The sequence below is a fragment of the Phyllobates terribilis genome, unplaced genomic scaffold, assembly GCF_046119375.1.
Source record: "Phyllobates terribilis strain yellow unplaced genomic scaffold, ASM4611937v1 Scaffold_2__4_contigs__length_985480577, whole genome shotgun sequence".
NCBI lineage: Eukaryota > Metazoa > Chordata > Amphibia > Anura > Dendrobatidae > Phyllobates > Phyllobates terribilis.
The window spans coordinates 808,410,793-808,423,229 of record NW_027362762.1 but is presented as its reverse complement, the minus strand read 5'-3'; the positions used below and the strand labels follow the sequence as shown (position 1 = coordinate 808,423,229).

General features: G+C 44.7%; 1 protein-coding gene across 4 annotated transcripts; it reads left to right on the top strand.

Annotated features, from left to right (window-relative positions):
• The first annotated feature begins 269 nt into the window (after positions 1-269).
• Positions 270-10,775, top strand: LOC141229962 (F-box only protein 40-like). 4 transcript variants are annotated; one of them, XM_073667527.1, is made up of 6 exons: positions 270-451; positions 1,457-1,522; positions 1,641-1,710; positions 2,284-2,331; positions 6,328-8,220; positions 9,083-10,774. In XM_073667527.1, the coding sequence occupies exons 4-6, from the start codon at positions 2,329-2,331 to the stop codon at positions 9,284-9,286; spliced, it is 2,100 nt and encodes a 699-aa protein (XP_073523628.1). In that variant the 5' UTR covers positions 270-451; positions 1,457-1,522; positions 1,641-1,710; positions 2,284-2,328; the 3' UTR covers positions 9,287-10,774. The 4 variants fall into 4 exon arrangements, with proteins under 4 accessions (XP_073523628.1, XP_073523630.1, XP_073523629.1 ...); XM_073667529.1 differs by lacking the exon at positions 1,641-1,710 and having other exon boundaries at positions 9,083-10,775; XM_073667528.1 differs by lacking the exon at positions 1,457-1,522.
• The last annotated feature ends 1,662 nt before the right edge of the window (positions 10,776-12,437 follow it).

The window sequence follows — 12,437 nt, the reverse complement described above, 5'->3', positions numbered from 1 at the left end:
TCTATGCGGTCCGCCCATACTGATAAATCATTGCTCATGGTGTCGGTGTTGCTGTTCGGGTCGTGCACAGTTCTTGTCCATTCTGGGCCTGTAGTCCCCCACCCCGGGGGGCTGCAGGGAAATTGACAAACTCTTCACAGATGGAAGATTTTTAATAACTAGACAATGTGGTAAGAACTCGGCCCCGGTGACTCTGTGCCGGGAGCGTCTGTGTTGTTGCCCCCCCTATCTCCCTCCCGGTCTCTGTATTATACCCCTGGACACAGACATGAGCCGCTGCTGCAGAGGGTTAATGGAAGCAGCAGCCGTGTAAGCGGAGACGGCACATGGTGACCGGGGCGGCTATTTATAAATGTCCACATGACCGTCCTGTGCCACACGGCGAGCGGCTGCACAGCCCACCACAATGAGGGCAAAGGAGGCAGGAAAGTGACCGGACCCCCGGGGACAGGTGAGGAGGCCCAGAACTGAGGGGTGACGGGGGTACATCATAGCGGGCACAGACAGAGCTACATGTGAGGAGGTGACACAGAATGGACCGAGGAGGCAACAGAGGGCACGGGAAATACGAGGAAGGGTACAGAGGGCACAATGGTCATGACACAAAGGATGTGCACTGAGGGGCACTAGGGGCGAAACACGGGAAAATACAGGACTCTGCAAAAGTCTTAGGTGTGGAGAAAATGCTGCAAAGGAAGAAGCTTCATATGTAGAAAAGCTTATAGTTGCAAAAAAAAAAATAAAATGTAATGAGAAATGTAAATCCCATTGGTATCGGTATCTGGCTGTCGCCTCCTCATCACTTGTATACACGTTATGGAGGATCTCGGGAGGAGGTTGTGCCAAACATCATGGAGACCTGACCCCAGATCTTCTGTGTATGAGGCTTGTGCGGATCCTTCTGTCTCTTGTGATCCCAGACAGACAGGATGATGGGAGATCAGGGCTCCGGAGTTGGATCATCACCTCCAGGACTCCTTGTTCTTTATGACATTGGCTGGATGTTGGGCGTCGTTGTCCGGCTGCAGATATTTATCCATGTAATACCATCAGGGTATTCTGCAGACGGACAGTAACCCCAAACGTCCAGCTCATGTCATTAAAATTGATCTTCAGTGTGAGGAAGAACAAGGCGTCCTGCGTAAGAAGGATTTGCACAAACTGAAGTTTCCGTTCTTAAATTTTTTTTTCCCTGAAAATACATAAGATGGAAACTGAAGAAATGAAAGGAAAAAAAAAATACAAGTGACCGGGACCTGAATGTTTTATATCTGTTATTCCACTCCTCAAAAGATTTGGTGAACATGGCCTAAGGGATCATAGAAATGCTGGAAGCCGCCACGCTCCGGTCGGGAGACTCTCGGCCAGTCCGTGCATTGCAGTCCAACATCAGACCGATTTGCACGGACATCTGAATGAGCCCTAAGTGTTTTTTTTTTTTTTTTATCTCACTCAGAGCTGAATTTACAGCAACACACCTCAGTACTGCTGTTTACTGTCCTCCATCCTGCTGCTGCTCCAAGTGAGTATTTAATCTAACCCCAGAGCTGGATTCACAGCAATACTTCTCTGTACAGCTCTGTAATGTCCTCCATTCTGCTGCTGATATCTGAGAAGTGCTTTACTTTATCTCACCACAGTGCTGGATTCACAGCTACACTTCTCAGTACTGCTGTACAATGTTCTCCATGACACTGCTTTCTAGTAAGAGTAAGTGTTTTATACACAGCTACACGGCTCATTACTGCTGCCCAATGTCATCCATGCTGCTGCAGCTGCGTTTAGTGACTTATCTCACCCCAGCGCTTGACTCACATCTACGCTGCTAAACACTGCTGTATAATATTGTCCATGCTACTGCTGCTACTTATAGTAATTGTTTTTTCTCACTTAAAGACTGGATTTACAGCTACACTAGTTAGTACTGTTTTTATAATGTCCTTTATGGTGCTGCTGTTTCTAATAAGTGTTTGTCTCACCCCAGAGCTGAATTCACAGCTACACTGCTCAATCCTGCTGCATAATGTCCTTCATGCTGCTGCTGCTACTGAACAGTTGCTTGATATAGAAAAGAGAACAGGAATCCCTCATGTCTGTGTGTTGTGTATGGGAAACATCACAGCAGATGGGCTCCACCAGTAGCTCAAAGATAATTGAAAGTTAGAAAGGAGAAAACTGGTGAAAATTCAGGATACAAGGAAATATTGTTATTCCTCATGTACTGAGCAGTCGCCTGAACCTGTACCTTTTTTTATAAGTTATTATAAAATTCTCTATTCACAGATGAGATCTGAATAATTCCTGGCTGGAGGTGAAGACTAACAGACCATGGTGAGTGCCATCACCCAGTATCACTACCATAACACCCATTAAACTAGTGGTCTCTAGGGGGCAGTCTGGTTTGGGGCCGGTGTCTCACAGTTTTATATGTATCTTAACACTATGCTGCATTTTACTAGTTAAATCTTCATGAAAACTGCTTGTACAGAGCTTGGGTGACATTTTCTGCTCCAGTCACATCCAAACCTCCCATAATTCACTGGTGAAATTAACCGGTATCTGAGCTTTGGTAGTGATTGGAGTTATACTCAGTATACAGTGGGTACGGAAAGTATTCAGACCACTTCTAAATTTTTCACTCTTTGTTTCATTGCAGCCATTTGGTAAATTCTAAAAAGTTCATTTTTTTTCTCATTAAAGTACACTCTGCACCCCATCTTGACTGAAAAAAAACGAATGTAGAAATTTTTGTAAATTTATTAAAAAAGAACTGAAAAAACTGAAATATCACATGGTCATAAATATTCAGCCCCTTTGCTCAGTATTGAGTAGAAGCCCCCTTTTGAGCTAGTACAGCCATGAGTCTTCTTGGGAATGATGCAACAAGTTTTTCACCCCTGGATTTGGGGATCCTCGGCCATTCTTCCTTGCAGATCCTCTCCAGTTCCGTCAGGTTGGATGGTGAACGTTGGTGGACGGCCATTTTCAGGTCTCTCCAGAGATGCTCAGTTGGGTTTAGGTCAAGAATGGTCACAGAGTTGTTCTGAAGCCTCTCCTTTGTTATTTTAGCTGTGTGCTTAGGGTCATTGTCTTGTTGGAAGGTGAACCTTCGGCCAAGTCTGAGGTCCAGAGCACTCTGGAAGAGGTTTTCATCCAGGATATCTCTGTACTTGACTGCATTCATGTTTCCTTCAATTGCAACCAGTCATCCTGTCCCTGCAGCTGAAAAACACCTCCATAGCATGATGCTGCCACCACCATGTTTCACTGTTGGGATTGTATTGGGCAGGTGATGAGCAGTGCCTGGTTTTCTCCACACATACCGCTTAGAATTATCACCAAAAAGTTCTATCTTCGTCTCATCAGACGAGAGAATCTTATTTCTCATAGTCTGGGAGTCCTTCGTGTGTTTTTGAGCAAACTCTATGCGGGCTTTCATATGTCTTGCACTGAGGAGAGGCTTCCGTCGGGCCACTCTGCCATAAAGGCCCGACTGGTGGAGGGCTGCAGTGATAGTTGACTTTGTTCAACTTTCTCCCATCTCCCTACTGCATCTCTGGAGCTCAGCCACAGTGATCTTGGGGTTCTTCTTTGTAACATCCCTGGCGGCGTGCTGGCATGGCTTACCACCTCCCACCATGCAAGATCGCCATCTTACCTATCAATCCAGGCTGCACACTTTGCTCCAGTACCTGCTGTGTCTCTTGTCTGATCGCTTAGGGCGGCGGCACGGCTACTGCCTGATTCTTATAGTTACTGTGTGCGCACTCCTAATGCCTCCCCAGCCTATTGCTGTGAGTCACTGGATACTTAAACCCCCTCCACCCAGTAGGGGGTGCCTGAGCAACACTTTCTTTCAGTGTGTTCGGTGCAACTGAGTTGCCAGGTCCTGTCCTGTATCTTGTCTGTTCCGCCACCTTGGGGGCTGTATACCCAGGCCTGTTGCCTGTATCTGTGACTTCTAGTCTCTTTCCGCCACCCTGGGCACTGAGTTCCCAGGCTCGTTCCTGGTTCATTTCCTGTCTGAACAGTGTCCTAGCCCGTTACCTGTTTGTCTCTATGTTCGAACATTCCCTTTTCCTGCAGTGTCTGAACCTGCACCTAACTCCAACTCATTGTCTCTGTACTTCTGTTTGTGAGTTTTGTGTCCACTCGCTACTTCATTGTAAGTACCTTGTGTGTATCTGGTTCTGCTTGTCCCATTTCCCTGCCTCCGTATCTACCTCCTGTGTTCTAACTATCTTCCTGTATTTTCCAGTCTGTTCCATGTGAACAGAGCCCTGTCCTGTCTGCCTGCACCTTCTGCTCTGTTCTGCTCTGCTTGTTCACCGCATCTGCGTTCCGCTCTGCTCTCCTTGTTCACCGCACCTGCGGTTCCGTTCCGCTCTGCTCTGCTTGCTTGTTCACCGCACCTGCGGTTCCGCTCTGCTCTGCTTGCTTGCTCACCGCACCTGCGGTTTCGTTCTGCTTGCTTGTTCACCGCACGGGCGGTTTCGTTCTGCTCTGCTTGTTCACCGCATTGGCGGTTTCGCTCTGCTCTGCTTGTTCACCGCATCTGCGGCTCCGTTCCTGTGTCCCTGTCTGTACTGGTCCCTATCCTGCCTGCGTTCCTACCTGCCAGTGCCCGCCTGTCTGCATGCCAGCCGTGCCTGCCAGTGCCCACCTGTCTGTATGCCAGTCTAACCTGCCTGTTCCTGCATTCCCCGATGTGGGTCAACAGCTGTGACCGGGGTCTGACCTGGAGTAGCACCTGGGCCCTCTGCTCGGTTCCTCCCTGGTTCACGGACTCGACTGAGCCGCCGTGTGACCTTGGTCGGACCGAGTTGATACTTAGTTACGCCCCTCCAGGCACTCTTCGGTTCATGGTCCAGTGGGATCACTAATCATGCTCACGCCAGTCAGTCCGGGCGTGTGCGTAACATTCTTTACCTCTCTCACCAAGGCTCTTCTCCCACGATTGCTCAGTTTGGCGGACGGCCAGGTCTAGGAAGACTTCTGTTGGTCCCAAACTTCTTCCATTTAAGGATTATGGAGGCCACTGTGCTCTTAGGAACATTGAGTAATGCTGAAATTCTTTTGTAACCTTGGCCAGATCTGTGCCTTGCCACAATTCTGTCTCTGAGCTCCTTGGGCAGTTCCTTTGAGCTCATGATTCTCATTTGGTCTGACATGCACTGTGAGCTATGAGGTCTTATATAGACAGGGGTGTGCCTTTCCAAATCAAGTCCTATCAGTTTAATTAAACAGCTGGACTCCAATGAAGGAGTAGAACCATCTCAAGAGGATCACAAGGAAATGGACAGCATGTGGCTTAAATATGAGTTTCTGAGCAAAGGGTCTGAATACTTATGACCATGTGATATTTCAGTTTTTCCTTTTTAATAAATTTGTAAAAAATTCTACATTTCTGGGAGTTTTTTCAGTCAAGATGGGGTGCAGTGTACTTTAATGAGAAAAAAAAATGGTTTTTTTTAGAATTTACCAAATGGCTGCAATGAAACAAAGAGTGAAACATATAAAGGGGTCTGAATACTTTCTGTACCCACTGTATATCTAAAAGTATGCAAGAACACTGGATCTTACGTTGTGAAATAATAGAAATGTTGGTTTTCTGAACTGGATTTACAGCTACAGTGCTCATTCCTGCTATATAATGTCCTCTATGCTGCTGCTTTCTAGTAAGTATTTTATCTCATCCCAGTGTTGGATTCACAGATACACTGCTCAGTACTACTCTTTATGGTTCTTCATGGATCAGCTTTTATAGTCAGTGTTTTATCTCAGTGCTGTATTCACAGCTACACTGTTCAGTACTGCAGCATATTGTCCTCTATGCTGCTGTATATTATCCTCCATGATGCAACTGTCTAGTAAGTTTATCACATAGTGCTGTATTTACAGCTACACTGCTCAGTACTGTTGTATAATGCCCTCCATGATATTGATACTTTCTAGTATGTTTTTTTTCTCACCCCAGTGCTAGATTCACAGCTACATTGATCACTACTACTGTTTAGTATGCTCCATGGTTCAGATTTCCAGTATTCTCCATGGTTCAGATTTCCAGTAAGTGTTTTATCTCAGAGTGCTGGATTCACAGCTACACTGCCCAGTACTGCTGTACGTTTTTTCCCATGATGCAACCTTCTAGTAAGTGTTTTATCAAACCCAATGCAGGATTCACAGCTACTATGTTCAGTACAGTTGTATAATGTCCTCTATGCTGCTGCTTCTTCTTATTATGTGTTATTTCATATAGTAAGTGTTATATATTAAGTGTTAAATTAAATATTTCATTTTACCACTTGTTTCTTTATTGACTCTTAGGGAAGGACCCAGCGGCCTCCACCAGGACAGCATCGGCACTGCCAGAACTGCTTCAACAAGCGCTGCAATGCTCCCATCAATACTGGTGTCTCCTGTATCGTAATCAGCTGCAAACTGCACTGCGGTGCCACCTTCCACATGTGCAAAGAAGATGAACATAGTCTTCTGTGCCCCAATGAGTGGGTGCCATGCCTGAACTCTGTATTTGGCTGCCCTTTCTCAATGTCTCGATGCAAGCAGGCAAAACATTTGAAGGTCTGTCCAGCAAGCGTGGTCTGCTGCTCCATGGACTGGAACCGCTGGCCGACTATCCTCAAGCCCCAGACGCTTTACAAGAATCTCCTGCAGGAGGAGATTGGAGAGGAATGTCTAGATGTGGCCCTGACATTGAGAGACCAGAAGATTCTCTTTAGCTCCCTGAAAATGGCCGAACTTTATCCAGAACTTTCCGAGGATCCAAAAGACACAATCATTTTAGATCCATCCGAGCCGGAACAGGAGGAGGGTGAAGTTGGGGGTTCAGATCCTGAGAAGGTGGACAATGGTCAGATGGTTGGCCTGACTCAGTATGAGCGAGAGGCCTTGGCTCGGGGACAGGATGACATGGATTTAGATAAATTCAAAATGTGGGACACTATATTTAGCAAAGAGATGAATGCGGCCAAGTATCTGCAGTCCGGTACTGTCCCGACTGGCAGCAAACTCCCTGACACAAGCAAAACGCCCAGCAACAAACCCAAAGTAGAAACCGAGAAAAATCAAGAACCAAATGAAGGCAAAAGAGCAGAAGACGTTGCAAAGCTATCGATGGCCGATCTCGAGAAGACAGGGTTTGCTCCATGGCAAGAGGGAGTCCTGGAAAGACTGAAAACTGAGGTGGATTGTGGGAGTTTCAACATGTACCTGGTGCACCATGGCAGCATGCTGATAAGATTCGGACAGATTGCCGCGTGCACCCCCAAAGAGAAGGACTTCGTTTATGGCAAACTGGAAGCCCAAGAGGTGAAGACCGTGTGCACCTTCAAGGTACCGACCAGCTACTGTGGCAGGAGGGCGAAACTGGGGGAAGAACGCAGCAAGAAGGAGAAAGCTGAGAAACTGGTGGACACCTCTGACCTGGGAATCCCAGTAGACAAGTTGCCACTGACCGAAACTATTAGCACTACTTTATTAGTGGCTCTAGAGAGGGAGCTGAGGGGTCACGCCGTGTCTCAGATGAAAGCGCTCGATGGCTTGCTCATTGACTTAGGAACCCAGACATACAACTTCGGAGGCAATCCCTTCACCAACAAGACTGTTCTATTAGATCTTCTTGCCAAGAAGAAGATGAGAAGTTTAGGTCTGTACTTGGACATCGAGAGCGAATGTGTGAGCACGAGACACAACAAGTCCAACTCCTCCTTCACCTTCTCTTGTAACCTCTTCTTCCGCCGGGACGAGATTGCGTCACATTTCAGGAATGTCCACTCGGACATACAGTCCTGCCTGGATGGCTGGTTCCAGCAGCGTTGCCCGCTTTCCTACTTGGGTTGCACCTTCATAATGACCAGGTTTCAGACCGCAGGGCAAAGGTCACAGGTCATCTACAGCAAACACATGAAGACGTTTGCAATGAAACCTCTGGTGGATGAGACTTTATATGAAGGTGTAAAACCCAATCTGTCCAGAAGCCACCGAGGGAAGAGCAAGGACTCTCTCAGTAACTTACCGCTGGAGGTCCTACAGCACATTGCTGGCTTCCTGGACAGCTTCAGCCTGTGTCAGCTCTCACAGGTGTCCTCCCTCATGAGAGATATCTGCGCCTCGCTGTTACAGGAGAGGGGGGTGGTCCATCTATACTGGGAGAAGAAGACTTACTCACATGGAGGAACATCTTGGAGATGCCGTAAGAAGGTGGGTTACAGAACATAGGTACCATGAAGGCAGACCACGCCCCTGGAGAGGAAGCCCAGCTCTGATTGGTCCATTTTACTTCTGGGGGCTGCAGACAACTCCCCAGAGGAACGGCAGTGTCAGCAGTTGGGGTCATGGAAAGAGGCAGGAAACAAATATGGGGTCATTCTGCCACCATGATGGAAGGTCCGTCTTATTACTAAATGTGGGCTGAAATATAGCAATTATTACATTAGCAATTATTAGAAATGTCACATTGCATAAAAACTTTACAAATAGCTTTGATTTAAATATCTCCTGTCTATACAGCTCCTCTGCAGACCTATGTGTCTCCATGGTTACAGACTACAAACAATCCCTGTGTAATCTGATCCCCTGATCTTCCATCTCTACCATCATTCTGAATTCTTCTACCAGTGCAGATATGCGAGGACTGGGGCGGATATTTCACCATCAGATCTGCTGTGTGTGAATTTACTGGATGGAAGCAAGTCTGACTACGGAATCAAATTGTAGTCTGTTACCATGGAGACGCGTAGTGGAAGCAAAATGGTAGAAGGTTTTTATTGAAAACTATTTGCAGAGTTGCTTCATTTTCTATTTTAGATGACTTTAGATTAAAATTTGCTCCTTTTTGATGCTATTTACCCCAGGACAGAAGAGCTCGCTGCTTGTTTCCCCCAATCCTTGGACCAACCTCTCTCCCCATTGTAGTCTTGCTTATATTTTCACCATCTAATTCTGGAAGGGATGAGCCCTACAAGACTTGACCCCTCTCCCCAAAAGCTCCATAGCAGCCATTTTTTGTCAAGCACTATTTTTGATTAACCCTTCGTGACGCCGTCCGCTCCTTGTGTTTCAGGTCTGGAATTTCAGCAGCCTCTTCTCTCCGGTGAAGCAGTGGACGCTCGCTGACATCGCCTCCATGTCTGAGCATCTGAAGGTTTGTCCTTATAACACCCCGGAGCAGAAGAAGGATCCGTTCCAGCTCCCCAGTCTGTATGGCCCCGAGAAGGAGCAGAAGCAGGAAAGTCTGCTGCACCTGCGGAGCAAGCGGAGATCCTGATCGACCACACCCACTTCAGGGGCGGAGCTTGGGAAAGTCAGCAGACTCCGCCCCTCACCCGCCCATCTAGAGCAAGATGGAACCGGATGATTACGACTTAGCGAGGATTTCTCATCAATGTGAAGGAAGCTGAAAAGTTCTAACACCTTCTAAACACAGTATGAACGCAATTTATTATTCTTGATGGTTTTTTTTAGTTGCTTTTCTTTTTTTTGTGTTATTCATTGGTGGTTGTTGTTGCAAATTCTTGGATATGGCGCCGGCGGGTTCTAGAATTATGCTCAAATTAAAAAAAATGTTCTTCCTATTTGACCCTGATTCATCATTTCTGTTTTAAGTCTCTTTTCTTTTAGTCTTTGTGGCATTAGTTGTTTTTAGCGCCACATTCTTCAAAATGGCGCCGCGGTCCATGAATTTTACACAATGTCCTTTTATTATCGTCTTTCACCTGGTTATTTTTTTGCAGTAAGTCACACGTATCATAAAATGGTGCAAAAATTGCTCCAAAATGCCTGGCGCCCATAAAATCACTCCGGAGGAGACTGCAGGACTGTTGCAACAAATTTTAAAACTTTTTAAAAAGTCGCCATTGATGAATTAGCCGGAAACTAAAACTCCGCTCACAATGGAGAAAACAAGAAAACAGCAGAACAGAAAATAGACTTTAGAAAGGTGAAAATGAAAAGAAGAAAGAACTGAGTGAAAACCTCACGAGAACACCAAAAACACAGGTGCATATGCCATAATGAATCCGGCCCTTTATCTTTTACTTTCTTTGCAACTTTTTAGAGCAAAAAGACTCAGGATTTGTTACCTTTTCGCTCGTGGCGCTAAGATTCCTAACGTGCAAAAAAATAAATAAGTAAATAAATAATTAATCACCCGGGACGACCGGAGCAGATTTGGGCAATTAAAATGTGACTTTATAAAAAAAAAAGCTGCAAATAATGAATTGACAGCAAACTGGATTACAAAACTGATAAGGACAAAGAGAGAAAAACGCAACAGACAAGTAGAAAATAAGCGTCAAAATAAATAAATAAAAAGACTTTGTTGCAAAACACAAAAAAAGACTGTGTGTAATGACTCTATATAATAGATCCCTCTGTGTGTAATGACTATATAATAGATCACTCTGTGTGTAATGACTGTATATAATAGATCCCTCTGTGTGTAATGACTCTATATAATAGATCCCTCTGTGTGTAATGACTCTATATAATAGATCCCTCTGTGTGTAATGACTCTATATAATAGATCCCTCTGTGTGTAATGACTCTATATAATAGATCCCTCTGCGTGTAATGACTCTATATAATAGATCCCTCTGCGTGTAATGACTCTATATAATAGATCCCTCTGCGTGTAATGACTCTATATAATAGATCCCTCTGAGTGTAATGACTCTATATAATAGATCCCTCTGCGTGTAATGACTCTATATAATAGATCCCTCTGTGTGTAATGACTCTATATAATAGATTCCTCTGTGTGTAATGACTCTTTATAATAGATCACTCTGTGTGTAATGACTCTATATAATAGATCCCTCTGTGTGTAATGACTCTATATAATAGATCCCTCTGTGTGTAATGACTCTATATAATAGATCCCTCTGTGTGTAATGACTATATAATAGATGCCTCTGCTTGTAATGACTCTATATAATAGATCCCTCTGTGTGTAATGACTCTATATAATAGATCCCTCTGCTTGTAATGACTCTATATAATAAAACTGAAATAAATTAACTTTTTGAGGATTATTTTGTGAGATGCACCTGTATATTGTATACTTACCTCCTCTCACTCCTGTTACCCAGGACTCGCACTCACAGGCTGCTGCTCTAACCACTGAGCTACAGCCCATAATGATACAGATAGGAGATTTTGGTTGTCTTGACTCTACATTGCAATGAATCCAGAAGCAGAGTATACAGCTCCACAGAAATACATTGTGTATATAATAATGTATTTTTATGGTGCCTGTATACTGAGCTGAAGAAAAATATTTATCTTGTTCCTATAAGGCTATGAGCCCACGCTTCCAAAACGCTGCGTTCTGCATTACAAGCCCAGTGGATGGATTTATAGAAATCCCACACCCACTGTGCTTCTATTTGACGCTGCATAAACTCGCCAGCAGCGCAGATTTACGAGCCGCAGCACGTCAGTTTCTGTTGTAGAGACGCTGGTCTCCACTATGAAATTTCCACAATAGAATCACATTGGATTCGGTAACTCCACATGGTTCAGTGAACACATGCGGATTTACCTGCGTGAGTATAACGCAGCATTTTGGACGCAGCGAGAATGTGCAGCGTCCAAAGCGCTGATGTTCCTGATCTTGGTAATGTAGCCTAAAAGTATTAAAAATAATAATCAATTACAATTTTTTTTTGTGTCTACTCAGGTCTTGAACCCACAACCTTCACAGTCCAGATAGATGGGAGCTTTATTGTGCGGGGGAAAAACTGCATGTGGACCCGCAAGAGAAATTGACATGCTGCGGCATTGAAAGAAGCACCACATGTCAGTGTCCGCGGGTGGTCCGCAGGTGCCCAGAGACGTATAGTGGATATGAGATTTCTACAAATCGCATCCACTGTGCTGTAATATCTGGACGCTGTGGGTCTGACGCTGCACAAGTCTGCAGCGTCAAACCCGCAGCGGCTCTGGATTGTATGCACATACTCTAAGAGATTTTTTCATCTTAAAAAAAATAATAATGAAAAATTTTTTTTATATTTTTAATGTCTTTATTTTTAAATAATGAACATCACAAATCAGCAAATAACATGGACATATTTGTGCCCCTGTAATTGTAACGACCCGCACAACACAGCAATCAGACTATTTACAGGGATCGGTAAATGACATTAAAAAAAATGGCGTGATTTAGATTTTTCTCTATTAAACCCATAAAAATGTAATAAAATGGTAATGCTGAGGCCGTGTTCACACATAGCGTAAATGCTGTGTTCTTTCTGCTGCTTTTTTTCTGCAGGTCTCAGCACCACACGACACAGTAACAGTCTTCTCTGATTATGGCATCTTTGCTGCGTTTCTTTTATGCATTTTCACGCTTATTTGCAGAGTTTTTAACGCTTTTTAAAAGTAAAAAGCTTTGATTCTTATTGGGGAGTTTGGTG